At 50.5% G+C, this 27,607-nt stretch overlaps 2 protein-coding genes across 3 annotated transcripts in view; one reads left to right on the plus strand and one right to left on the minus strand.

Moving 5' to 3' along the window:
• Positions 1 to 14,530, plus strand: part of ZHX3 (zinc fingers and homeoboxes 3) — a 64,801-nt gene extending 50,271 nt beyond the window's left edge. Inside the window, 3 exon segments of the mRNA XM_042980398.1 lie at positions 9,834 to 10,147; positions 10,150 to 12,865; positions 14,262 to 14,530. Of these exon segments, the coding sequence (XP_042836332.1) occupies positions 10,007 to 10,147; positions 10,150 to 12,865; positions 14,262 to 14,272 (2,868 nt within the window). The 5' untranslated portion in view covers positions 9,834 to 10,006 and the 3' untranslated portion in view covers positions 14,273 to 14,530.
• A 10,150-nt stretch (positions 14,531 to 24,680) lies between these two features.
• PLCG1 (phospholipase C gamma 1) overlaps positions 24,681 to 27,607 on the minus strand; it is a 36,727-nt gene continuing 33,800 nt past the window's right edge. The window contains exons 28-32 of one of the 2 annotated variants that reach the window (XM_042980397.1): positions 27,361 to 27,475; positions 27,113 to 27,274; positions 26,905 to 26,993; positions 26,622 to 26,806; positions 24,681 to 26,421 (exon numbers count right to left, since the gene is read on the minus strand). In XM_042980397.1, the coding sequence (XP_042836331.1) occupies positions 26,379 to 26,421; positions 26,622 to 26,806; positions 26,905 to 26,993; positions 27,113 to 27,274; positions 27,361 to 27,475 (594 nt within the window). In that variant the 3' untranslated portion in view covers positions 24,681 to 26,378. Of the gene's footprint in view, positions 26,422 to 26,621; positions 26,810 to 26,904; positions 26,994 to 27,112; positions 27,275 to 27,360; positions 27,476 to 27,607 lie in introns of both variants that reach the window. The other variant, XM_042980396.1, reaches the window with a different exon arrangement.

Below are 27,607 nucleotides of genomic sequence, written 5' to 3' on the forward strand. Positions count from 1 at the left end.
AAACTGAAAGCTTTTCCTTTAAGATCAGGAGCAAGTCAAGGATGCCCACTCACACCACTTCTATTTCAACATACTACCGGAAATCTTAGCAGAGCAATTAGTCAAGAAAAATAAAGGCATCCAACTTGGAAAGGAAGAAGTCAAATTATCTCTCTTCACAGATGATATGATCATATATGTAGAAAATCCTTAAGCTTCCACAAAAATAACTGTCATAACAAAAGAATTCAGCAAAGTTGCAGGACACAAAATCAACACACAAAAATCGGTTGTGTTTCTGTATACTAGAAGTGAAAAATCTAAATAGGAAAACAGACTCATTTACAGTCGCCTCAAAAGAACAAAATAACTAGAGAGCCCAAAGACTCATACACCAAACACTACAAAACAGTATCAAAAGAGACTAAAGAAGACCCAAGTAAAAAGAAGGACATCTTATGTTCATGGATTAAAAGACTTAATGTTGCTAAAATGTCCTTACTACTCAAACCAATCTACAGATACAATGCAATTTTTATTAAAATCCTAATGGCATTTTTTTTTGCAGAAATGGGAAAAATCCTGAAATTCATATGGAATTTCAAAGGACCCTGAATAGCCAAAACAGTCTTGAGAAAGGAAAGCAAAGCTGGAGGCCTAACAAATCCTAATTTCAAAATATATTACAAAGCTACAGTAAGAAAAATGGTGTGGTACTGGCATAAAGATGGACATAGACCAATGGAACAGAATAATAGCCCAGAAATAAACTCTTGCATATGTAGTTAAATGATTTCCAACAGGTGTGCCAAGGCTACTGCACAATGGAGAAAGGATAGTCCCTTCAACAAATGGTACAGGAAAAACTGGATCTCCACGTGCAAAAGAATGAAGTTGGACCGTTACCTCACACCATATACAAAAATTAACTCAAAATAGATGAAAGATCTAAACATAAAAGCTGAAACTATAAAACTTCAAGAAGAAAATATAGGGGTGAGGGCTTCATGACATTGGTTTGATAATGATTTCTTGGATATGACATGGAAAGCACAAGCAATAAAAGCGAAAATAGACAATGACTATAGACAAATAGACAAATTTGACTATCAGATTTGACTATATCAAACTTAAAAATTTCTGCACCTCAAAGGAAACAATCTAACAGACTGAAAAGGTGACCTATGGAATAGGAGGAAATACTTGCAAACTGTGTTTATCTGATAAGGATTAGTGTCTAGAATATATAAAGAAATCCTATAACACAACAAATAACCTGATTGAAAAATGAACCAAGCACTTGAATAGACTTTTCTCCAAAGAAACTGTACAAATGACCAACAAGTATATGCAAAGATGTTCAGCATCACTAATCATTAGGGAAATTCAAATCAAACCAAATGAGGTATTACCTCATACACGTTAGGGTGGTCACCATTAAAACAAACAAACAAAGAAACAAACAGAAAATAACAAGTGTTGGTGAGGATGTGGAGAAATTCATTGTTGGTGGGAATGTAAAATGGTGTAGCTGCTATGGAAAATATTATGAAGCTTCTTAGAAAATCAGAAATAGAATTACCATATGTCCAGCAAGCCTACTTCGGGGTATATATCCAAAAGTATCAAAAGCCGGGGTTCAGAGAGATATTTGTACACCCTTGTTCACAACAGCATTATTCACAATAGGCCAAACATGGAAGCATCCTAAATATTCTTCAAAAGATGAATGGATAAAATGTGGCATATATGTACAATGGAATGCTATTCATCCTTAAAAAGGAAGGAAATCCTGTCACATGGTATAACACGAATTAACTTTGAGGACATTATCCCAAGTGAAAGAAGCCAGTCACACAAAGACAAATACTGCATGCTTCTACTTTTATGAGGTATCTAAATTTGCTGGACTCACAGAAGCAGAAAGGAGAATGATGGTTTCCAGGGGTTAGGGAGGGGGGAAAAGGGATCCATTGTTGTTCAGTGGGTATACAGTTTCAGTTTTGCAAGATGAAGAGAGTTCTGGAGATAGGATACACGAGAATGTGCATATAGTTTACTGTGCTGGACACTTCAAAGTAGTTGAGATGGTAAATTTTATAGTGTGTGGTTTTTACCACAATAAAAAATTGAGAGAGCCTGGGTGGCTCAGTCAGTTGAGCGTCTGACTCTTGATTTTGGCTCAGGTCAGGATCCCAGGGTTGTGGGATTGAACCCATATCGGGCTCCGTGCTGAGTGTGGAGCCTGCTTAGGATTCATTCATTTATTCATTCATTCTCTCTCTCTCTCTTAAAAAAAAATTGAGAGTATAATCTTATTAAATGCTGTTTTGGTTCTTCTCCTTTAATTAATTAATGAAATTAATTTTTTGAAGAAATTTTCTAATATTTAAGACACTTTGAAATCTTGGCATAAACCACAGCTTCATTTATGACAGATTATGAGCCAATTTCCTTAATATATGGAGGACTCTCTATAATGCTAAGCAAAATAAGTCTGTCTGAGAAAGACAAATATCCTGTGATTTCACTCATATGTGGAATTTAAGAAATGGAAAAAAAATAAATAACAGACAAACCAAAAAATGGACTCTTCCCTAGAGAGAACAAACTGATGGTTACCAGAGGGCAGGTGGATGGCGGGATGGGGGAAACTATTGAAGGGGATTAAGAGTACACTTGTCGGTCATGATGAGCACTGAGTACTATATGGGATTGTTGAATCACTATGTTGTACCCCTGAAACTAATACAGCACACTATATGTTAACTATCCTGGAATAAAAAAATATATATGGAGGACTCTCAAAATCCCCTAGAACAATGGACAAAAAGAATTTGTTACAAAATGTCAATGATATGTGAGAAGGTTTTCAGCCATGCCTGTAAAGAAATGCAAGTTAAAACAATCGTGACCAGTTTTTTGTGTGTCAAATTAGCAAAGACTAGAAATAGTAACTATATGCAGTGATAGTGAGGGCACTCTAGTTCTCTGGTGGCGAGAGTGAAAATCGTATCTATTTGGAGGACAACTTTGTATTTTACTAACAATATTTTACTAGTAAGAAATTCTTATAAGAAAGTCAGAATTTTAGAAATTCTCAAAAGCACAAAAATACATGCAGGGACAGTTTTTGAGCCATTGCCTCTAATAGCTTAAAAACTAGAGAAATGTGCAGATGTCTGCTAACAGCTGGATTGGTTAAGTAAATTATGATGCACCCATAATTAGAACATCATTTCAAAGAGCGAGCTGAGGGGTGCGTGGGTGGCTCAGTTAAGCATCTGACTCTTGGTTTTGGCTCGGGTCATGATCTCACTGTTCGTGGGTTCGAGCCCCACGTCGGGCTCTGTGCTGACAGTGCGGCGCCTGCTTGGGATTCTGTCTCTCTCCCTCTCTGTCTCTCTGCCCTTCCCCCACTCTTGCTGTCTCGGTCCCTCTCAAAATAAATACACGTAAAAAAAATAAAAGCATGATATAAACTGTGGACTCTGCCACTCTTCCCATTGTCACGGAAGACACCGAGGAGCAGAATGGGGTGTAAAATACAACTCCATATTTTGTTGTTTAAAAAGTGGTTATAATAATCTATGCCTAGAAAACATATTTGAAAAATGGACACCAGATTAACACCAGCTGTCTTTGGGGTGAATAGGGACGAATTTTACTTCAGTTCATTGTTTCTGAGAGAGAGAAGTTTCTACATAAAGAGCATAATTTGAAAGAGGAAGTAAAAAGGGTAAATCTCAATGTAAATCTCTATTGCTAACAATTTTTTTAAAAAAAGAGAAGGCTACCTGCAAGTTTTTGTCTTGGATAAAGTTGAGATGTACATAGCGTCTGTTATACCACAGGACCGCCTTTGCGGTCTGTTCCATGGCGGTTTTTAAGAGAATGCGAAGTTGGAAGAGTGGGTATCACTGTTACAGTCGTAGGAGGCAGCCCAGTCCTTGGTGTGTCAGATGACCTCCGGGGCCCATGCACCAAGGACCCCAACGTCTACACAGTTTCCCTACAGACACCCAAAAAAGGGGAGGGGCTTGGGGAGCCCTGCCCCGTCATGCAGTCTCAATAAAGCATACTGTGCCCCCCGAAATAGGAAGATGATCACTGTAAAATATTCGACTATACCCATATCTGTCGAACCAGCCTCATTATAGAAGTCCGGTTCTTCCCCTGTGTGGTCCTCTGTTTGATCTTTCAAAACCACGAGCAGTATGCCACGATCTCTCCGTGAAGTTCTGTTTCTGTAACTCTGCCAGCTGCTCCCATGGTTCCTGTTCTTACTGATAAGTCGTGGGCTGTGTGTTTAGGAGGGCAGCCAGACCTGGAAGGAGTCTGCTGAGAGTCGCCTTTCGAAACGTTGAGTCCTCCTGTTGAGCTCATTGTGCTTCTAGTTCCTTCCTCAGAATTAAAACAACAAAAAAAATTCTTATCTATAATGTAAAGTTAAACACTTTAAGAATTTTATCTGTAAACATTTTTTTCAAGCCCCACATGGATATTTTGTAGTATTGAAATGTAGCGATTAATAGCTGCAACTTTGCTAATTTAGTGAATTGAGCGGCTCTGAATTCCCAAAGACAGACTTTTCAAAAAGTTATATGCTAGGGGTGCCTGGGTGGCTCAGTGGGTTAAGCATCCGACTCTCGATTTCAGTTCGGGTCATGATCTCACAGTACGTGAGTTCAAGCCCTGCATCGGGCTACATGCTGACAGCACAGAGCCTGCTTGGGATCCTCTCTTTCCCTCTCTCTCTGCCCCTCCTCCGCTCATGTTTCCTCCTCACCCGTCTCTCTACCTCTTCCTCTCCCTGCCCCTCCCCTGCTCACTTATTCTTCTCTCTCTCTCTCTCTCTCTCTCAAAATAAATAAACATTAAACAATTTTTTTTAAGTTAGATGCTTTTCTTATTAAAAAAAAATTACAAGATGAATTTTCAAGACAGAGTATAGAAAAGATTCTACAAAGAATGATGAGCATGCAGTTGTCACCTGGACCTTGTCTGTGGCTCTTTGGCAGCTTAAAACCTTGCATTTATATCCGCCAGTGTCACTCAGGGCTTGAGTTAGGAGTTCCACATGGTAATTAGAGCCTCGTTTGTCAGAGCTGGTCCATGAAAGTCTTGTGGATGAATGTTTTTTTAGATAATTGGGGCTTTACCCTTTAAGTACCTCTTTTATTGGATGCCCTGTTAAAAATGCATGACAAGTAAGCAAACTCAACTTACCTAAAGGTAAGGTAATGTTGCTAAAAACAGCCCCACGGTAAGCATCCACTTGGTGAGCATATGGGTGTTCACTGTAAAATTCCTTCAGCTTGGTTGCATGTTTAAAATTTTTCCTAATAAATATCGAGGGGGGAACAGCATTTTTGAAAGTCCTGCACACCCCTTATTCCAACAATGTTGTGGTTACTCAATGTGTGTGTGTGGAATGGTTAAGGCTGCCGGCTCTGGAGCCAGACTGCCAGGTTCCTGGGCCGTCTCTGCTGCTTCCCAGCTGTGTGCCCTTCAGGCGGTTACTGTCTTCTCTGAGCCTTGCCTTTCTTGTCTGTAAAATGGGAATGATAGTAGTTCCTGCTCCAGGGTTTGTTGTGGGAATGGACTGAGAAGATGTGTATATACATGCCTCCCGCAGTACCGAACACTCTACACTTTGGCAAGTATGGCCACTCTACCCCCACTACCGTTACGTTGCAGGTACCTTCAGCGTTGACCCCTGGCCCACTCAGAATCGTTACTGCTCTCCTTGGTCATTGACTTGAATGACAATTTGGGGCTACTTTGAGACTTAATTTTCAATGCCATGGGTATTTGTCCCCCAGTCAAATCCATCTTTATGTTGGCCACCTCCCAGCCTAAATTGCCAGGAACGTAATTTAACTCTTCCTCAGTGAAGCCCAGCCCCATCCCAAACCTCAGTGATGGCAGTGTCTCGGGTGCCTGCACCCTGTAGACAGAGCTGTGTGCTTTCCTGCCCCTGAATTCTGCTGGCTGCCACCTTCAGGTGAGCACATGGTCTCTTCGTTTGCCCCCGGGGCTGCTGTTCGCTGGTGGCTGTGCATTCTCTTCCTTCTCTCCCTCCTCTCCAGCCTTAGGTTCACGACCTCTGCTGTTCATCTTTACCCAGGACAGAAAAGAGCACCAAGGTAAATCAGGAAGTGTCACGGATAAATGATGTCACCTGTATAGGGACCTCATAAGTGGGAATGATGCCCTTCTTCTACAGAACTGAGTGCTAGAGCTTTCTATCCTCCACCTCTCTTGGGTTTGATGTCCTTCTCGTGGTTTTCAGCATATTCACGTTTTTTTGCAATCATCACAACTATCTCAGAACGTTTCATGTTCTTAGAACATTTCATCACCCCAAAAGAAACCTCGTACGCGTTAGCAGTCACTCCTCGTTCTCCCCTCAGCCCTTGGCAACCACCACTCGACATTCTGTCACTTTGGATTTACCTCTTCAGGGCACTTCCTACAAATGTGGTCATATAATGTGGCATTTTGGAGCTGCCTACTTGCAGTTACCATGTTTCTGTCTGTGTTGGGGCATTTTAACAGTGCTTCGTTCCTTTTTACAGCATAATAATAAGCCAGTTACATAGACATACCAAATGTTGTTTATTCATCCATCTGTTGGTGCACATTGAGATTGTTTCCACCTTTTGGCTATTGCGATGGTGATGCCATGAGTGTTTGTGTGCGAGTGTTTGTATGAACATATTCTTACTTCTGTGTATATACCTAGCACTGGAATTACTGGGTTTTCTGGTAACTCGGTATTTAACGTGAAGTCGAAGAACTGCCAACTGATCTACAAAGTGGCTGTGGCATCTTATGTCCTGCCAGCAATGTACGAAGGCTCTGACTTCCCCCCATCTCCACCTGTACGTGTTATTTGTCACTGTGATTGTAGCTATCCCAGTGGGGATGTGGTATCTCCTTGTGGTTTTGGTTTTTCACTTCCCTGAAGACTAATGATGTTGAGCACTTTTTAATGCTTATTGGCCATTTGTAGATCTTCTTTGGAGGAAGGTCTGTTCAAATCCTTTGCCAATTTTTAATTGGGTTGTCTTTTTATTGTTGAGTTGTAAGAGTTCTTCGTATATGCTGGATACAAGCCCCTTATCAGATGGAGGACTTGCAAATAAATTCTCCCCTTCTGTGAGTTGTCTTTGTCACTATCTTGCTGGCAGCCTTTGAAGCACAACCGGTTTGAATTTTGACGGAGTCCAGTTCACCTGGTTTTTCTTATGTAACTTGCACTTTCAGATATTCTATTTGATGTCCCCAGTGACTTCTCTGGAAATCTGATTTGCTCACTGTGTACAGAATTGCATTGTGCTTCGTTTTCCTGATTTGGAATTGTAAAGCACTTGCTTTAAAATGTTTGCCAGTAATAGAGGATGTTAGAAATGTTGATACTTGTGGAGGTGATAAACCCATTTCTGTGCCTTTAGCCTCAGGATGATAGAAAAAATACGTCCTATCTATGCCCAGAGGTCATTTCACTGTCAGTGACAGTGGGACACTGGAAGCCAGTTCAGTAGCAGGGAGGGTGATTAAGTTCATAGTGGGACCTTATTAGGCAACTATTGAATAATATCATTAGGAAGCTTAATGAAAATGTTTATGATGAAATCTTCAATTTAAAAAAAATGAAACACAGGGCACCTGGGTGGCGTAGTCAGTTGAGCGTCTGACTCTTGATTTTGGCTCAGGTCATGGTCTTGTGGTTTGTGGGTTTGAGCCCTGCGTCGGGCTCTGTGCTGACAGCGTGGAGCCTGCTTGGGATTCTCTCTCACCATCTCTCTCTTCCCTTCCCCCACTGGTGCTGTCTCTGTCTCTCAAAATAAATAAGTAAACTTAAAAAAAACAAAAACGAAACACAAGTATGTGCCTTGTATGACTAAAATATGTGTTAAGACATTTGGACTAGGTTGAAGGGTATACAAAATTACAGGTAGTTTTAGTTTCATCTATTTTATTTAATACTGATATTTTATCTTAAATATCAATTTTAAGGTATTTTACCTAACAATTAAAAATTCAGTTTAAAAAAAGTGTGCATGATATTTCAAATCAGTGGGAGAAATGGCGACAAGTAGTCAGGTCTGGTGTGCTTATTCTTATCCCACCCAACTTTTTTTTTAACAGGAATTATTTTTTATCGTCATGATCATCAGGGTTAGACTTACAGAAAAATAGTTTGCTGTGAGTATTTAAGAACTTGAGTAGAGATATTTTGTCTCTTTACATTTTCATATTAAATCCAAATACTGATGATAAGGTGATTTTGGAATTAGAATTACTATTTATTTTAGTCATTACCAGTATTGCAGTTTGCTATGTTAATAATAGGGGTCCCAGAAACACTTTTCTCATGGCATCTCATGAAAGAATTATAATGATTTTATATGTAAATAAACCAATCACTCCAACATTTGAAACAAATTTCATTGAAAAAAAATTCTTTTTATTCGGATTTTGTGTCTCCCTCTCTCTGCCCCTTCCCTGCTCATGTTCTGTTTCTCAAAAGTGAATAAACGTAAAAAAAAAAAATTAAAAAAAGAATTTTGGGGCACCTGGGTGGCTCAGTCGGTTGAGCGTCCGACTTCTGCTCAGGACGTGATCTCATAGTCTGTGAGTTTGAGCCCCACGTCAGGCTCTGTGCTGACAGCTCAGAGCCTGGAGCCTGCTTCTGATTCTGTGTCTCCCTCTCTCTCTCTGCCCCTCCCCGGCTTATGCGCGCGCGCTCTCTCTCTCTCTCTCTCTGTCAAAAATAAAAATAAACATTAAAAAAAATTTAAAAAAATAAGTTTATTGAGAGAGAGAGAGAGAGAGAGCGCGTGCGCAGGGGAGGGGCAGGGAGGGGGGGGGAGAGAATCCCAAGCAGGCTCTGCACTGTCAGCCTGAAGCTCGATGTGGGGCTTAAACTCACGAACCGAGCCGCGAGATCATGACCTGAGCCGAAACCAAGAGTCGGACGCTTAACCGACTGAGCCACTCAGGCGCCCTTGAAACAAATTTCAAATGATCAAAGATGTTAAAGTGTTTTGTTTGTTTCTTTTAAGGAACAATAAAGGCACCAAAGGAAATATAAAGGGAAGTAAGCACGATGCTAGGTCACGTGTATTATGCACACCCAAGGTGATGCCACAGTCTGAACTCCTGCACCGCAAAGTGGGTCCGTGGCTCCCCTGGCCCTCCGAGCTTCGGCTTCGGTCTGGGGTACAGCCAGTAACTAGGAGGTGCTCCCCCTTCCGTGGCCTGGACCGGGTGTGATAGGGCAGCCGACAGGGAAAGGCCGCAAAGGGAGGCCCGGCTCCTGTGGCAGCCAGCAGCCCCGCACCCACTTCGCACACTGAGGCTGACTTGGCCTCTGGGCCCGGCTTGGGGGAGGCAGAGGCGGTGTCTTGTTGTCATATGTGGGAAGGCTATGAAAAGAAAAACCCTTGTTGGCCCAAACATTTAAACAAGAATTACACTAGGATGTTTTGTTCTCACTCTGACATGGTCAGAATTAATTTGGGCGTCCAAAACAGGATTATTTTGTTGTTGTTGTTTGGCTTTTGAATCTGAGTAACTTAATACAAGAACACAGAGGGAAATACAAAACAAAATGCATGGCTTAAGTCTGTCAGGGCATGGAACATCCCCTGGAACACCCCCAGGGCACTCTTTGGGGCACGATTTTGTTAGTGTTTGGGGGGCTTCACATTCAAGTTGCTGGTGACCTTCTTTGGGAAAAGGCCCCAGTGATCGGAGGCAAGCAGTTGAGTGTGTGTGGGCATCTGAGAAGTGCGTGGCCAGAGCCCGAGAGATCGTAATCACCGTTTTCTCTTCCTCCTTAGGTTTAATAGGAAAAACTTGCCTTCTGCAAACAACTGAAAAAACTGCCCTCAGAAACCGTTTCTTTGGCCCTCATGGAGCAGCCGGAACTTCCACAGTGACGCCCTGGACAGGACAAGCTCTCTCTCCTGCCACCCGCCCCCCCCGACCCCGATCAGCCAGAGCGGTGGTCGCCATGGCCAGCAAGAGGAAATCCACCACTCCGTGTATGATCCCGGTGAAGGCGGTGGTGCTGCAGGAGACCGGTGTGGAGGCCCAGCCGGCTGAGGCCTTGCCAGAGGGGCCCCAGCAAGAGCCGCCCCCTGAAGTGCCCGCCGGGGCAGTGGGGAGGTGACCCAGACGCCCAGCAGTACCGATGGCACCACACTGGCCAATGGGCACCGGAGCACTTTAGACGGCTATTCCTATTCCTGCAGATACTGTGACTTCAGATCCCAGGACATAACCCAATTTGTGGGGCACATGAACTCAGAGCACACAGACTTTAACAAGGACCCAACTTTTGTATGCACTGAATGCAGTTTTCTGGCAAAAACTCCCGAGGGGCTTTCTCTGCACAACGCCAAGTGTCACTCGGGGGAAGCCAGCTTTGTGTGGAATGTGGCCAAGCCAGACAATCATGTAGTCGTGGAGCAGAGTGTCCCCGAGAGCACCTGCACTCCCGACGTCTCGAGTGAGCCCAACACCGAAGGGACCGACGGACAGGCCGAAATCATTATTACCAAAACCCCAATCATGAAGATAATGAAAGGCAAAGCTGAAGCCAAAAAAATTCATACGCTCAAGGAGAACATCCCCAGTCAGCCTGTCGGTGACGCGGCCTTACCAAACCCGCCGGCAGGGGAGACCGAGGCGAAGGAGGGGGACCACTCCTTTGTCGACGGGGCGGTCCCGGTCGGTCAGCCAGCCGCCGGCTCGGCGAAAGCGCCACACGTGGCCAACGGGCCCCCGATGGGAGCGGTGCCAGTCCTGCCGGCCGGCCTCGCCCAGTTCCTCCCCCTGCAGCAGCCACCCCCCGGGCGCGCCCAGCACCACCACCAGCCGCCGCCCACATCCAAGTCCCTCCCCAAGGTGATGATCCCCCTGAGCAGCATCCCCACCTACAACGCGGCCATGGACTCCAACAGCTTTCTGAAGAACTCGTTCCACAAGTTCCCCTACCCGACCAAAGCTGAGCTCTGCTATCTGACTGTGGTCACCAAGTATCCGGAGGAACAGCTCAAGATCTGGTTCACGGCCCAAAGGCTGAAGCAGGGCATCAGCTGGTCCCCTGAGGAGATCGAGGACGCCCGGAAGAAGATGTTCAATACGGTCATTCAGTCTGTGCCCCAGCCCACGATCACCGTCCTCAACACGCCCCTGGTCGCCAATGCCGGCGGCGTCCAACACCTCATCCAGGCCGCCCTCCCAGGCCACGTGGTGGGGCAGCCAGAGGGCACGGCAGGTGGCCTGCTGGTCACTCAGCCGCTGATGGCCAACGGGCTGCAGGCGCCTGGCTCGTCCCTGCCGCCGGCAGTCACGTCCGTCCCCAAGCCGCCCGCCGTGGCGCCCATCAACACGGTGTGCTCCAACACGACGTCAGCTGTGAAGGTGGTGAACGCGGCTCAGTCGCTGCTCACGGCGTGCCCCAGCATCACCTCCCAGGCCTTCCTCGACGCCAGCATCTACAAAAACAAGAAGTCTCATGAGCAGCTGTCGGCTCTGAAAGGAAGCTTCTGTCGGAACCAGTTCCCGGGCCAGAGCGAGGTGGAGCATCTGACCAAAGTGACGGGCCTCAGCACCAGAGAGGTGCGCAAGTGGTTCAGCGACCGCAGGTACCACTGCCGGAACCTGAAGGGCTCCAGGCCCGTGCTGCCCGGCGACCATGGCCCCGTCGTCCTCGAGCCCGGGCCAGACACGCCCTTCGCCCCAGCGGCCAAGGCCCCAGAGGGGCCCTGCGTCCCACCGGCGGCCACCCTGGCCGCCCCTCCTTCAGCCAAACGGCAGGCCTGGCACCAGACCCCCGACTTCACGCCGACCAGGTACAAGGAGCGAGCCCCCGAGCAGCTCCGAGCCCTGGAGAGCAGTTTTGCACAAAACCCCCTTCCTCCCGATGAGGAGCTGGACCGCCTGCGGACTGAAACCAAGATGACTCGGAGGGAGATCGACAGCTGGTTCTCGGAGAGACGCAAGAAAGTGAGCGCCGAGGACACCAAGAGGGCCGATGAGGGCGCCGCTCCGGAGGAGGCGGCGGCGGCTGCGGAGGACGAGGTGGGAGAAGAGGAGCTGGCTGGCGACCTGAGGGTCCCTGGCGGAGACGGCTCCCCAGAAGGAGCCGGTGGCCACACGCTGGCCGAGCGCAAGGTCAGCCCCATCAAGATCAACCTCAAGAACCTGCGAGTCACCGAAGCCAACGGCAAGGGCGAGCTCCCGGGGCTGGGCGCCTGCGAGCCCGGGGACGGCGGGCCCGGCGAGCCGGCCGAGCAGCCCCCGGGCAAGGCGAGCTGCAAGAAGACGGCCCAGCAGCGGCACCTGCTGCGGCAGCTCTTCGTGCAGACGCGGTGGCCCAGCAACCAGGACTACGACTCCATCATGGCACAGACCGGCCTGCCGCGGCCCGAGGTGGTGCGCTGGTTCGGGGACAGCAGGTACGCCCTGAAGAACGGCCAGCTCAAGTGGTACGAGGACTACAAGCGGGGCAACTTCCCCCCGGGGCTGCTGGCGGTCGCCCCTGGCAGCCGGGAGCTGCTGCAGGACTACTACCTGAGGCACCAGACACTGTTCGAGCGGGACCTGCAGAGCCTGTGCGACAAGACCCAGATGAGCTCCCAGCAGGTCAAGCAGTGGTTCGCTGAGAAGATGGGCGAGGAGACCCGGGCCGTGGCGGACACGGGCGGCGAGGACCAGTGCGCCGGTGAGCCCGCGGCGGCTCACAGAGGGACTGGTGACGGGTACTCGGAGGTGTCGGAGAACAGTGAGTCGTGGGAGCCCGGAGCCCCCGAGGCCAGCTCGGAGCCCTCTGACGCGCCGAGTCCCCAGGCTGCACTGGAGCTGGGTAAGGAGGCCCCTGGGAGTGCGGGGCCGTCCTCCGTGGGGAGGGTAGGAGGTCCCCGATGGCCCGGAGGTGCCTGCCATCTCTGAGGCTGCCCCACAGCAGGAGCGATCGGCACAGGATGTGACTCTGACACAGGGTGGAGAGTTGTGTTTTTATTTTGTTTCGCGTTTCTCCAAACCTGTGCAGGGGGCGGGAACACAGTGAACCTACGAGGGTGCCAGCTTTTCTAGCCATTTCTTAGCAATCGGAGAACAGGTCAAAGCGCCATCTGAGTCCGGCAGACCCACCACCCCTGCGTAGGAGAGAGCAGTGGGGCTGTTGAGGAAATTCAACTCATCTTGGCAAGCAGAAGGAAAGAGGGGCTTTAATTGTCCTCAGATACGTGAAGCGCTTTTTTTTAAATGATGAAAGTCCTATAAATTTGTATTTCTTTCTGATTTGTTGTTCTTTCTGATTTGAAGTAATAGAAAGTCATCTTTCTTCTTGTGGAATCAAAAGCCTGCATTTTGTTCCTCAGCTTCTCTGGATCATATTTCTGGGATTATTAGAACTTGAAAGAAAACTTGAGATGATTTTATTGAAGGTAGTTTTGTAGCCACAGATAAGTCACATTGTCAGTATTGGATCCTGACCCGAGTTCCCAGCCCGTCCTTTCCCTCCCCACCTTTGAGTATGTGTCTCCGTAGAGGCCTCCCTCATCACAGGATGGCCAGGAGCGATGAAACTTAGCTCTTCACAGGAGGCTGTGGAAACTGAGGAAGTATCTGGATTCTCAGATTCTCCGATCTGGGGACATTTAGAAGTTGGTTCCAGGACCTGAGATTTCCAGACTTGACCTTGTTTTCTTCTGGGCCCCCATGAGTCACTGAGGTCCTCGTAGGGAGTGATGGGCCCCAGGGAACAGGAGTGGCTTCACAGGGCTGGTTGCCTCAGGCACCTTCTCCAGCCCTGGGCCTGCCCCTCGGGAATGCCCACTCTCGCTTGCTGGCAACTAGAATAAACTAATTTCATTTTTATGTTTTAAATTAAAATTTCCCTTAAGTGTATTCTTGGTTAGCTGGAAATAGGGTGGTGGTTACACAGCCCTGTGAATATATTTAAAGCCATTTAATTGTACGTTCAAAAATAGTTAAAATGGTAAGTTTTATGTTATGTATATTTTATCACAACTAAAAAAAAAAAAAAAATGGCCAGCCTGGAGTTGGGATGAATGGGTTTGAGTCACGGTCCCTTGGGCTGGAGAATGGAGGAGTGGCTGGCAGGAAGGCATTGCTCGTGGCATTAAGAGGTCCATGGAGCCAGCGGTAGCACCCTGGCACGGTGAGGATCAGGCTGCTTTGGGGGCTATACGAGCAGCAGCTAATGGGGAGGTGACAGGCATGTGTTCTCTCCTCAGAAACGGACTGAATTTGAACTGATTACACTGAAGGACTGGCCAGTCTGGGATGCCGCCTGCCACGTGAAGGGGCTCCACCCGACTCTCCGCTGCCACATGCTGTTCCCACGCCCGCCGCTGGGCACACACGAGAGCTTCTGGAGGCGTCGCTGCCAGCCCGGAGCCCACTGCCACCTTGGGCCCGCCACCACCAAGAGAGCCAGCCAGCGGGGATCGCAGAGTCCTCGTCAGTTCTTCCTCCCACAATGTAGGACCTTTCCTTTGCCTTCCAGTGGATAAAATAGTTCAGATTTCATATTCATAGACACAAATCAAGTTTTTAACATATAAATCTGCCTATACACATTTAATAAAACGTCAGATTGTAAACACTTTCATTACATAGAAACTTTGGTTAGCAAGCAGTACATTGCCGTCTACGTCATCTCTGAACATGCCCCGTGTCTCTTCTCTAGAGATCCCTGGGGCCACGCGTCCCCTCGGCAGCGGGCCGGGGGCACCGCACACTCAGAGGCGTACCTGTGTGCTCCTCCACGAAGGCAGGGCTTTTGAAGAGGTCTCTGCTGTCACGCCGGGCTCGCGTCGCCCTGCGGGATGATAATCTGTGCAGAAGCGCCGGTCCCTGCGGTTTGTACGTGATGGCGCGTGCTCGTCCCGCCCGAAAGTCCTTACAGCCCTTCTCCTTTTTCATGGGCGTCGGAAGCATGGACCAGAACTTTTCAGTTCTCAAATCACCTTAGAGAAACGTTTGTTGTCAAGCCTGATGTACTGACCTATGTGCCCACATTTTTGTTTTTGTTTTTGTTTTTAATCTAGATGTGTTGAGAGTGAGAGGGAAATTGAGAAAAAGGGGGCTTAAAGTGGAAGCACGCAGCCCCGGCAGGTGGCTTTGGCCGCTGTGGTTTTCAGAGCCCTTGACCCACACTCGCTTCAAGGCTGCCTTTGGGTGGGAAGGAAGACCTGCACTCAGCCAGTAGTCCGAGTGAGAGCTGACAGGATCTGGGACTCCGGAGTTCTCAGAGCTGGGGTGGGCTTGCACGCGGGGGTTCCTGGCGGGACCCCCAGAGTACTCGCGGCCCTCAAGCCAAGGGCCTGGCTGGGTGCTGGACATCACCGGACGGGTGCTTGTGAGGATTTTTCAAGTTCTGCATTTTTGTCCCCAAAACTTGGAAACAAAATCTTGGTCTACTTTAGCCTAATCCTCCCATCCGTTTTTTTTGTTTTGAGAAAATCACAGGAAAAGGTGCTTTTGCAACACTGGGGAACTTGCTTACAGAGCTGTACTACATGGTAAATCCTTCTTTCCCCAAGACGGGCTGCTCTGAGAGCAGCGGATGGAGGGTGGGGCAGGCGGAAGGCCCTTCACGTGTACTTCTCACCTTCTGGGGACCACCCGCTTCCCAAAGCACCGCGACCTCATGAGCACGCTCCTCCCGGGCCCAGGCTGGGTGAGTGGCAGGGCCTTTGGGCAAGAAACCCTGGTGGTGGGCTAGGCGTCGTCCTTCTCCCCAACCCCACGCGGGAACTGAACTGCGTGGGGCACTGTGCTGGCTTGGCTCCAAGGACTGAAGGTGGTGGTGGCGCCTTCTGCCTTCCAGGAGAGGAGCTGTCTTTGCCAACCCCAAGCCCTTGAGCCCCTGTTCTTCTAAAGTGTCTTCTCTTCTCCCGGGCCCTGTAGGGACCACCTCTTAGTTGTTAACAAGTGAGTACTTGGCAAGTTTTGCACCCCATGTTTGTGTCCTTTCCATCTGAGTGTGAAGCTCTTTAGCCCCAAAGGCCTGTTTCCAGAATTGCCAAGAGTGGTGAGTGATTCTTCCTTCAGAGAACAGACACCTGGGATTTTTCCTTTAGTGTTTATGTACATGCAGATTAATTTATATATACACACAGATACAGGACAAATACTCACTTTGATACTTTACTCAGAAGATGTACATCTGAGGTGTGCACCTGAGGAATCTAGTGGCGTGTGGGTGCCGGGGACAGTAGCCTGTGTTGAAGGCAGTGCTGGGATCCCAGGTGCGGCTGGGGTGGCCCAGCCGGAAACCATCAGTGTCTGAGACACCACCCTGCGGGCCTCGCTCTAAGTCCTGCACATACTGGCCAGAGGGTTGTGTCTTTAGAGAGGGTTTTCTTGGTTATTTAATTTGTGTTCGTATTTCATTTACAACCCAAACAGCAAAACAAAAAACGAATTACGTGGTAGACAAGTTGGTGCAGGACATAGGGACCCCGCCTCGGCACCAGCCTGTCTTTGAAAGGTGGGAAAGCTCTGTCCGGTGCTGCCGCCTGGGCGTGTTTTCCTCACAGATGTTCGCTCTCCCGGCGCCCAGGGCCACCCCGCACATGGCAGGACCGCCCAGGTAAGGAGCCACGCAGACTGGATGGTTCCTCCCCCCACTGTGCTCTTGGACTGGATTGGGTAGTGGGGTTGGAGCCTCAGACAATGAAAGGTGAAGGCAAGAGAGACAGGTCAGCGAGCAGGTGGCCCAGGAGATGTTGCAGCAGGTGCACAGGGCTTTGGGCGCTTGAGGAATACAGCTGCCCCGGCACGCGGAAGCACGCTGGCCCAGAACCGGAACTGCACCCCGTGCGTCGGGCCCCTGTCCTGTTGTGAGACAGATCACTGCAGTTTTGCACACTGCCGGAGGGTGTCTGTGACGTCGCCTCCATTAAGAAGGCAGTCTGTGGGCTGTAGAGCTGAGAGAGGTGGGATGGGGTTTCCTAAAGTGACTGGTCGTTCCCCTCTTCTCCCGACGCACTTGGACTTGTCACGGTAGTAAAATCTTTGGTGTTTCTTGTTGCCTGTCTTGCACGTTTGGTTTATTAATATTTTTACACGGAGTTGTAGATCCAGTTTTAATAGGTGAAACTAGATCATCATTCTGATCAGAGAAATCTGAATTTATGATACATACACTTTGCATATTTAAAAAAATTTTTTTCATGTGTTTTTTTTTTTTGAGAGAGAGAAACAGAGCGCAAATTGGGACAGAGGCAGAGAGAGAGACAGACACAGAATCCGAAGCAGGCTCCAGGCTCTGAGCTGTCAGCACAGAGCCCGACACGGGGCTCAAACCCACGAACTGCCAGATCATGACCTGAGCCGAAGTTGGATGCTTAACCAACTGAGCCACCCAGGCGCCCCTACTTTGCATATTTTGATTACTTATTTTAATTCTTGACTATTAAAGAGCTTTTTGATTTGAGAGGAGCGTTCCCATTTTCGGGAGTCGAGGGTTCCAGAGTGTTGGATGGCCTGTTGGGTGTTTGGGGTTTGGTAGCATCATGTGACTTAGAGCTCCTGGCTTGGCCAAGCTGTGTGGGTGACCAAAGCATCAGGACCTGAAGGCCTGCTTTCCGGAAGGACAGGTGCAGGAGCTGGGCAGGGTGCTGTATTGACGGTGCCGTCCGAGCTGGCCGTGGGAGGCTGACCCACCGGGAAGTTTCTGCAGGTTTTCCAGGCTGAGTTGTGGCTCTTATCCTGCACAGGTCCTGTGTCACCTCCCTCTCCCCTCTGGCTCTGGGACATCTGTGCCGGGCCGCCTTCCATGGAGGGTGGGCGTTAGCCTTTCTGGCTGGGTGCTCGCCTTGTCCGCACACCCTCCTCGGCAGCCTGCCTGTGCTGCCCGCTCTCGGCCCTGTTGCCTTGTGTCTGCCTGTTCTCTTCTTGTACCGAGATCCTTGGGTTGGAGCAGCTTTGTCAGTTTAAATGCCACAGCCCACGTGGATAAAGGCACTTTGTAGAAGAGAACCAGCCAAACCAAACCTGAAATTTGGGTTTTTTCTAATTTCCCCCCCTTTTCCTTGCTCAGAGTTTACTCAGGGCAGGTTATTGATTTGACCCACCTTTTGTATTAAGTTTACATTTTCCTTTATCTTATCAATGTGGAAGGCTCAGTTGTAAGCCGGAGAAGAAAAATCCTGTAGATGTGCTAGGGTCCACACAGCTACTTCCAGGCCAGAGCCAGCAGCTTCCTGGGGCAGGAGGCAAACAGGGCTGGGCTCTCCTCACTACTGCCTGGGGCCCGGTCTCCAGGTCTCCTGACTCCACTGCTTTGCTGAGGAGCACAGGCTCGCCCAGCCTTCTTCCTGCCCAGACCTTGGGGCGCATCTCCGCATGGCTTGGGGACCGTCTGGCACCTGAGAAAGCAGGGAGTGGGGAGCCGAGCTTTCTTTTGAATGGACCCCTCCCCAAGCCCGGCTTCGATCTGAGGTAACCATCGTGCTGTTTCTCTGGCCACTTAGAACAGCCAGGCTGTGCGACACCAGGACTGAGAAAACTAGGCAACGTCTCAGCAAAGTGATGGGTTTTGATTTGGGCCAAGTGCCTGGGTAGAGGTGACGATCATGAGTGCCACCCAGGCAAGCTCTAAGTCCCACACGGAATGGCGAGGCCTGTGTTGTGTACCTTGGCACCGGTCGTCCCAGGAAGGCAGTTCACTGAGCCACCCAGCATCTGTATGTGGGGGGTGTAAAGGAAAGGGCTCAGGGCATTTGGCCCGGGGGGTGATCCAGGGTCTGCTTTTCTGTTCTTCAGTCCTGAGCGCACTTGTGAAGACTGGCCACTAACCTGGCCTGTCCTTTGAATAGGGTCCTAGTCCTTCACCAGACTGGAGATCGGACAGCCCGGATCCAGCAGGAAGCAACCATTCTACCTGCCAAAGTCCGGAGCAGGGGCAGAAACCTGATGCCCGGCACGGCCTAGGCAGGCGCTGGTCACCCCATGGACAAGGGTGGGAGCAAGCACCTGCTGCCTTGACTTTTAAAAACGCTCTCCTTGGTTTGCAGGACCGCCAGGATCCGCAAAGAGCATATGGCTACTGCTCTGCTGTCACCAGCCCCAAGGCTTTAGCAGCCCTCAGCGCCTGGCCCTTGTGGCTGCTCAGGCTGGAGCCAGAAGGAGGGGTCTGCACAGCGAGCAGGGCGCTTCTGGCGGGGGCAGGGGTAGCTGCCTTCTCTTCTGCTGTCCGCTGGGGGCAGGTGGCAAGCCAGGGTACCGGAGAGGGGTCTGAGTGTCCACCTGCCGTTAGTGCCTCTTCTTCTGGAGCCTGGTCCTCCTCTGTGTGCACGTGCGTATCCCTGAGCACTTGAATGTTGATGAATAGCTTTTCCTGGCTAATGCTTTTATAACTGTTGTTCCTTTCCACTATAAGTGGGTGACTTAGGAGTATTTGGAAGAAGCATTCGGCTGGAGCCGAAGGTAAATTGTCCAGGGTAAAGACTGTTTGGAGTCCCTGAATATAGAAAGCTACAAGTGCGTGGTCTTTCCCAGGAGTCAAACCCCAGAGTAGATACACTGGTGGAGGGTAGCAATCTACTCACGTGGTAGCTGTTCTGTCATTTGTGTTTAAAGAGAGAGATTGTCACTCATCCTTGGTTCCTGCCCCCACACAGTGACCTCATTCTTGCAGTTTGCTTGAAATGCTGGTGGGGCAGGAGTCCCAGGCTGAGTGGAGCTGGCTGGAGGGGGAGCCGGGCCGCCCTCAGTACGGACCCAGCGTGGTCCTCGGGCCAGGGGAGAAGGGGTGGCCCGTGCAGAGGCGTTCCCGCGCTGCCGCGCCATTTAGCCATGTCGGGAAAACCCGATTGTGCCATAATCGTTATTACGAAGCAAACGCCAGCCAACCTTCCCCTCTCCCCTGCCGGCCATTGTCCATTGAAAGTTAACTGAGCACAATCTTTGTGGAAGTCAGGGAGGTTGCCAGAGCTGCGGGGTCCTGCCTGAGAGTGCTGACTCCTGGTTTTCTACCATCCATTTATTTACCTTCTGGTCTTCGGAGTGACCGGAGGCCCTGGGAATGGCTGGGGTGCAGTCAGCTTTAGTGCGCCTCCCAGAGAGATGGCTGAAAGACGTGGTCACCTTGGTGCTAAGAGACAACTGCCCTGTTTGCCCAGAGGCAATCTGCAACTTCACCAAACTATACAAGAGGGTCCCCTGGCTGCGGTGGCCAGGAATGAGACCAAACCAAGGGGGCACACTCTTGTCGGTCAGGCCAGGGTGGAATGGGAGTTCTTTATCCAGAGTACGTGTTCTTAACAGAAAGCCGTAACTCGCCTTCGGACAGTGGCTATGCTGAGGTGGGGGTGGGCTGTCCTCTCTGGGCTGCCTCCAGGCCTCATGAGGTCCCCTGTGGGGATGCTGCTATTTCTAAGATGCAAATTGCACATTTCCTAGATTTTGTATCTGTGGATTTGGAGAAGGGAGGGAGCAGGGACAAACTGCGTATACAATTTGATATGGGCCGAAATGGTACTTCAGATCTTTTGATTGTTCCTAAATAAAAACGTAAATATGTTTCACATCTGCTGACTTTATTTTGTGGGGGAGCCAGAAAAACTAGAAACGTTTCACATCTGATTTATTCAGTGGGCAAGCCAGATCTTAAGCTTGGATGGATGAGCAAGGCCGTTCCCCTCAGCCCGCTTCAGGAAAGTTCCTCTCTCCGTCTCCCACGCTGCTGTGTCCACAGGCCTGGCTTCTGTGTGACAGAACTGTGAGGTTTCTAGAATTACGCTAAACAGACAAAAGGCAGGAAGGAGTCAGACTCACAGTCATCGGGTGTCTTGTGAGAAGGTGCTGGGAAGTCCTTTTCTTGTCCCTTCCCCCATCCCCTCCCGCCCAGTGAGGAGAATGTGCTCAGAAGCAGAGCACTTTCCTCTTTGCTAAGGGGGTGCCGATGAATCGGTTAAGGATGCGGAGGCCTTAAAAGAATAGGATTTAAAAAGCTTAATTTCTGGGGCGCCTGGCTGGCTAGGTTGGTGGAGCATGCGACTCTTAATCTCGGGGTTTTGAGGTCAAGACCCACGTTGGGTGGTAAAATCTTTTCTAAAAGCCCAGTTTCTAAGATTCAGAGCAAGTGAATCTTGTTGGGGTGACCCCGAGGGCCTGTGACAGGAAAAAGGGAGCCCAGACAGAAAATCACCTGGGGCAGACACACACCAAGGCCGGCCAGTGATTCTGGTCCCAGGTGGACACCAGGGCCTGTTCCCGACTTGGTCCTTCTGGAGGCCAGCTGAAGTCTTGGGAAAACAGCTTTGTGTTGAGTAAAGCAAGAGCAGCCCGGCGTGACAGCCTGAATGCCACGCAGCTGAAGCCCGGGGTGAGTGCAGACTCGGGCAGGGGCTTTCTGGGACACAACTGCGGGCAGAGTGGGCAGTGGCAGCCCGCTGTGGGTGGCTTAGCTTCCCGGGGGCACTTGCAGTGGCCTCCGGGCAGGAAACAGAACCCCTGCCTGACTCCTGGGCAGGAGTCCCCTGGGGATCATCAGAGGAAGACCCAATGAGGAGTCTCCAGCGGAGACAGGGCTTGATCTCTTCGAGATGTGAGGAGGCAGGAACTTACTCTGTTCTGTGAGCTACTTTGGTGGGATAACCAGAGAGTGCTTATGATGGTTTTTCCCTTCTAAAGAACAGAAATGGTGAGAGAGGACAGGCTCAAACTTAAAGACAAGTGAGTTTTTAAGGAGCCCCAGCCTCCAGATGATGTTCAGGATGTGTCTAGTCTGGGGGGGGCGGGCGTCTTGTGGCCACGTGCTTGTGGCCACAGATCCTTGTTAATGGCACTGTCCTCAACTGGAGTCAGAAACTGCTCCTGCCTTCCCCCTTTATAGAGGGGTTCTTGCCCTGACTGCTCTTTTTGCAGGGGCTTCGGAAAGCTGCTGACCTTGCAAGTAGTGCTGTGTGCACGTGTGCACGGGGTGAGAGAAGTGCAGGCCTGCAACTCTGAGCAGTTACTTGTCCCTGGTGTGCCAGCCAGCCAGCCAGGAGTGGTTCCTATTGGAGACAGCAGGAGAGGAGACTCCCCCTGCAGGGAGCCAGTCCGCTTCTCATCTTTGCCCCTGGTACCATGGACTTCCTCTTCCTGACCCTGCTTTTCTGGTTTCCTCTGCCCACACTTGAAGCGTCTCAACCCTGACCTTCCATTCAGTTCACCCGGGAAAGCTTCTGAAAAATACCTATGCTAGGGCTGTAGGCACTGGTATTTTTTAGAAGCTTCCCAGATGATGCGTCACCCAGTGGGTAGAAACTCGTGCCAATCCAAGCTGTCCCACCACAGGGACGTGGCCCACATGGATGACGAGGCAAGCAACTTACGCACCATAGGGCAAGACCTTCAGTCTCAAGTGAGGGTTTCCCCTCACCCCCATCCCTTCCCCTTTGTAGGGCCTCATGGGTCGATTAATGAGCTCAGTCAGGTCTGTCTGGAGGAAACAGGAGGTGAAACTGATCTGTGTGCTTGCAAGACTGAGACTTGTCCTGTTTTCTACCAGGAAGAAAGATCAAGGCATTTGCAGTGAAAAGCAAAGTAGTGTATGTAGCCTGGGAGCCTGGAAGATAGGTGTGCCTCAGGTCCATGAAGCTGCCTTAGGGACGTCAGAGCGGTTCCTCTCCAAGTCATACTCCAGAAAGACACTTGTTCAGTAAATGGGGATTCATCCTGATTAAAATAAAAATGGTCAACACCAAAAAGCCAAGGATGTCCTGTGATGACAGGCAGCCCCTAACCGAGGGGTCAGCACAGAACTCTTCCTTCACACTGGACAAGCTCTCCTGGCCACAAGAACCTGGAGCAAGAAAACCCAGTTTCGAAGTTCAGGCCAAATTCCATCAACTCCCTTGTCGCTGGGAAAAGAACCATCCTTTTGAATAGGACAGAGAAGCTCTAGGGAGAAAGCCAAGGGGCCAGCAAGAACCTGAGCAGTGGGCGCTCTGATACTGGCTCTTATATCTAGTTCAGCGGATGAAAGGAAGTATTTTAAACTGATCCCAGTTCTCCAAGTGGGTGGTGCTCAGAGGGAACTAGAATGAACCAGGACTTGCCCTCAATCTGTCAAATTGGGAATTGTTAGGTCTTGGTCTGACTTACCATATAGCAAAGGGATGCTCCGAACCTGTAACTCTTTTTTTTGAAGAGGGCACAAGTGAGCAAGGGGGCAGAGAGAGAGACGCGGGGCTCACCCAGGGCTCATGTTTTACCTGAAGCAGGGCTCGAGCTCACCCCTTTAAGTGAGCCTCAAATTCATGAACTGTGAGATCATGACCTGAGCTGAAGTCAGGGGCTTACTGGCCAAGCCACCCACATGCCCCTCAGAACCTGTAACTCCTAATCAGCCTTGGACTTGACAATCTTGCTCTCCATGCTTTGTTTGGTGCGTGAATTATCACACCAGCGATACACTAATTACCATCTTAAGAACCAACTGATTACACTTACCTGCATCTTTTCAGGATCCCTGGGCTGGCTTTTTATGCTCGTCCCATCCATCCACCAGGCAGGCAGCTCTGTGTGTGGCATCATGTTTGACCTACACCGGCGCAGACCACCATGAAAACAGCCACAGGAAGGTAAGGGCAGTGCCTTTTCAACCACATCTGGGCAGAGATTCGGTTGCAAGCTATCGAGGCAACCAGAGTGGCACCTGGCAACCTCCTTTTGAAAGGAGAGGCTTCTGTGAACTGGGGAAGGGCTCCGGCTGCATCCCGCTCACCAGGGTTGGCAAGCTGCAGGGATTCGGGCTGCTGTCCCCGGACATCCTGTCTGCAGGGGAGCTGGAAGAGCAGGTGTTCTCACCCCACTCTGTAGCCCAGAGGAGGGAAGAGATGCTTGACCTGGGAAGTTGCCAAAAACTTCCCACCTGCCTGTACCGCACAATAACCACCTGACAAGTTGTCTCCAGACAACCGGCTTCCCAGGGCCCGTGAAAGAGCACCCAAGTTAAAAGGACACGGGGCCGATTTATGTGGCAGTCAGATCTTAAGAGGCCAGCACAACTGGCAACTGAGGCTGAATGAGGGCAGTGGGCTTGCGCGTGCCGAGTGCCAGCTGTACCGAAGGGCACCCTTGTGCCCATGGGCCTGCACCCCTTCGTGGGGCTGCCTTCCCAACCTTCCCGTCTCCTTTCCGGGGTCTTCTCACCAGCTCAATGGAAGCAGCCAGCTGCATGGTGACCGCTCCCTCACCTGCCCACACAGCCGGCCGATCCTTAACCCTTTTCTGTCCCTAAGGGAACGCACACTGCGTTGTCTTTGCCTTTGAACAAAAACCACCTGACCAGAATAGGCTTTGCTGTTTTCCTCCCACCCCGGCCCATTCCCGACAGCCTTACCATCTGTAGCACAGCTGTCCCCACGTGTCGGGTGGTCGCCGGCCCCTCCCTGTGGCTCTGCTCCAAGGTTGCCCTCCAAAGGTGAGGAGCAAGGAGAGTCACTAACTTTGTTACAATACTACTGAGAAGAAAAATAATACTGCTGTTCTTTTCAAAAGGAAAGCTTTTCTAATAAAATTTACGATTTTTGTTAATATTCTGATTATAAACCAAACGTTGGCAGCCATATGTAGGTATGTTTGCTATGGACAGGATTCCGAGGTCATACTTGCAAAGACAACTTTAGAATTAGTTTAAATAAACCAATACATTTTCTCAGAAATTGTATAATTTCCTTCGGTTTACAATCCATGATCTGGGAAGTTTAATGTAATGTTAAATAATTTACTTTCTACCCTAAAAGTAAACTATAGAAAACTGAATCACTATTAGGATTGAATAACAAGGCTTTAACGGCTCAGTGGTTTTTCTTAAGAGTATATAAATATATAAATCTTGAAAAGGTAACACTGTTAGTTGAGCTGTAAAATCCATAAAAATAACAGTTCTGCCACAGTGCACAGACCAGTTCATTCGTTTTGCTTCCCCCACCCCCCAACCAAGCAGCTTTCCGGTTAGAAGTGGAAGACAGAAAATCATACATCCTATGTGAAATAATGAACATGGTAGGAAACGGTGTGCAAAAAATAACCTTTAAAATTCCATACTCCAACATCACAGATGCCCAGCAAGAGGACTTTCAACTGGTTTAATGAATATTCGGGCTGATCTCCACATCCTCCCACAGTGCTGTCCGCAGACTCAGAGCCCAGGTCTTATGCTGCAACGGGGAGAGTGGTCTTCGGTCTGGAACAGGACGGGGGTGGGGGGGAGGGGTCCCCTAGCCGACCTGCTGAAGGGTGCCTTGAAGAAGGGCCTGTCAGTTGTGTGCAGGAGCTTCCCGAAGGTACTGGGGAAAATCCCCGGCGTGGCCTGCGACCTGCTCCTCCGTTCTGGCCATGCCAGCACCCATCTCCGACAAAGGCCTCAAGTCCGGTGACCTTGCTGTTAGACCTTCCGTTGCTCGGTGGCCTCTGCGTCAAAGCGAGGCACGCCCTCCCAACGTGGCAGGAGCTGCTGTGCTCGGCCAGCACAGCCACACACTCGTCTACCCTAGTGAGCAGGTCCGGATTCCAGGCTCACATCCCGAGTGTCAACCTTGGGCTGCCTCCCGGCTTTGGGCAGCAGGCAGGTGGTGCAGCCCAAGGCACGGCAGGACATCCAGGTCCCCCTCATCCTCCCATGGTCCTGAGGGGCTGCTGTCCCCATTCCAGGCAGCGCCCTGGGCCTTGGCCTCCTCAGGCCCCTCACACAGTGGCCTGCAGGGCGACCCTCCATGGCCCACAGCAGCCTGGCTTGCCCAATGCTGCTATTTCTAACATGATCCCCTGTATCTTGGAGGCTGGGCTGTGTTCCCAGCCACGGGCAACATGCCCTTGTGCTGTGTCCTCTTCCTTGAGCAGGGGGGGACCCTCTCCAGGCAGGTCCTGTGCTCCTCTGCCCTGGCTCCAGGGCCAAACCGTGGGGGCATCTACCCCCACCCCTGCCCGGCTGGGGTTTTAAAGCTACAGGACAATGTAAACTTGGGTTTGTTTCCCTGGCCCCATGAGGCTGCTGCGGTTCCTTAGAGCCTCCTGTGCCACAGGCTGAGGCAGCCTCTCTCCAAGGGGCTGCAGCCATGGTCCTGGCCCCACAGATGGAAAGCTCCATCTCCAGAAGTCAGGACCAGAGGTGTGTGCTTAATTAATTTGAGACACAGTACAGTGTTTGCCTTCCCCCAGAGCTGGGGCACGGAGGCCCCGAACAGTAAAACAACTCATTAATGGCTTGGTTTTGTCTAGCAGTCACTGCTGGAATCCAGGCTACGGGGCCAGGAAGGCTGCCACGACAGGCCACTTCTCAAGAACCCGGCTCACGGCACTCCACGAGGTGCATGGCACCCGCTGCTCTCAACGAGGCTGGCACACAACTAGAGGCGGTTGTCCCCGTTGACCCGAGTCCTTCGTGGGGCCCTGGACACAAGGAGAGAGTGTCCTTACCGGCGGTGGGGCCTCAGAGTGCAGTGGGACAGCCCAAAGCCAGACAACTGTAACTTCCACCCACCCAGGAGGCAAGAGAAGGACCCGGAGGGGCAGCAAGCACTTCTTCCCATCGCTCCCACCATCCCCCGCCTCCAAGCTGCACACTGGCCACCCATCCTCCAGCCCCTCACCTCCGTTCCCGACTGTCAAAATGGTCTGCCAGATGCTCTTGGGAGATACGAAAGTCCTCAAACGGCTGCTGGTAGCGGGCTTCAAAGGAACCTTCCCGGCCCCGGCCATGGAACAGCTGGCCCGAGGCATCGGAGCCCCGCTCCCGCAGAGACATACTACTGAAGGGACTGACGTCACCGTTCTCCTGCTTCAACAAGGGCGGTGCACGAGAGATCAGTGCCTCCCCAGGGCCTTGTGAGGCTGCTGCCTGGCTCCTCCCCAGCCCCCCTTCCTCGTGCTCACCTTGGCAGGGAAAACTTCGATCTTGATGAGCAGGGAGGCCAGCTCCAGGTCCTCACTGTAGTTGTTCTTCAAAGGCACGGCTCTGTATCCTAGGAGGAGAAGGCCTGGCCCTCAGCCCAGGAGGGAGCCAAGCAGGGGCCTGCGCCCCCCGCCCCCCACCCCGTCCCCAAGCTAGATCCCGGGCATTGTCTCTAGGAAGGATCCTCACCTGCCTTCAAGCCCTTCACTGGGAAGGTGGCCTGAGCCAGGAAGTTCTGGTCACTGAACATGTCCTCCTCATACACCACAAAGCGCAGGAAGGCGAATTCCGGGTTACTGATCTGGAAGTGGAAGGGCTTGGCGGGCCAAACAGGGTTCAGTCCGTTGTCCACTGCAAAAGTCAGGGCAGAAGGCCTCAGGCCACCACCAAGAGAGGACAGGGTCACTGGCGTGGTTGAGTGGGGAAGGCAGACCTACCCACAAATTCTGTCTTCTGTTTGATGCTGTCATACTCTGCTCCGGCCACCTCAATCTCCACAAAAGGACACACGATGCCTCGGCCATTCTTCGGCAGGTGCCGGGCCCCCAGCACCTGTAAGGCAGGGTAGAGATGGGCTGGGGGACTGTCCTTTCCACTCCCTCCAAGTCCTCGCTATGCAGTGGAGGCAGTGCGCCCTCTGCTGGGCCCCAAAGACACGGCCCACTAAGTGGCTCATGGCATCAG

The sequence above is a fragment of the Panthera tigris genome, chromosome A3, assembly GCF_018350195.1.
Source record: "Panthera tigris isolate Pti1 chromosome A3, P.tigris_Pti1_mat1.1, whole genome shotgun sequence".
Classification (NCBI taxonomy): domain Eukaryota; kingdom Metazoa; phylum Chordata; class Mammalia; order Carnivora; family Felidae; genus Panthera; species Panthera tigris.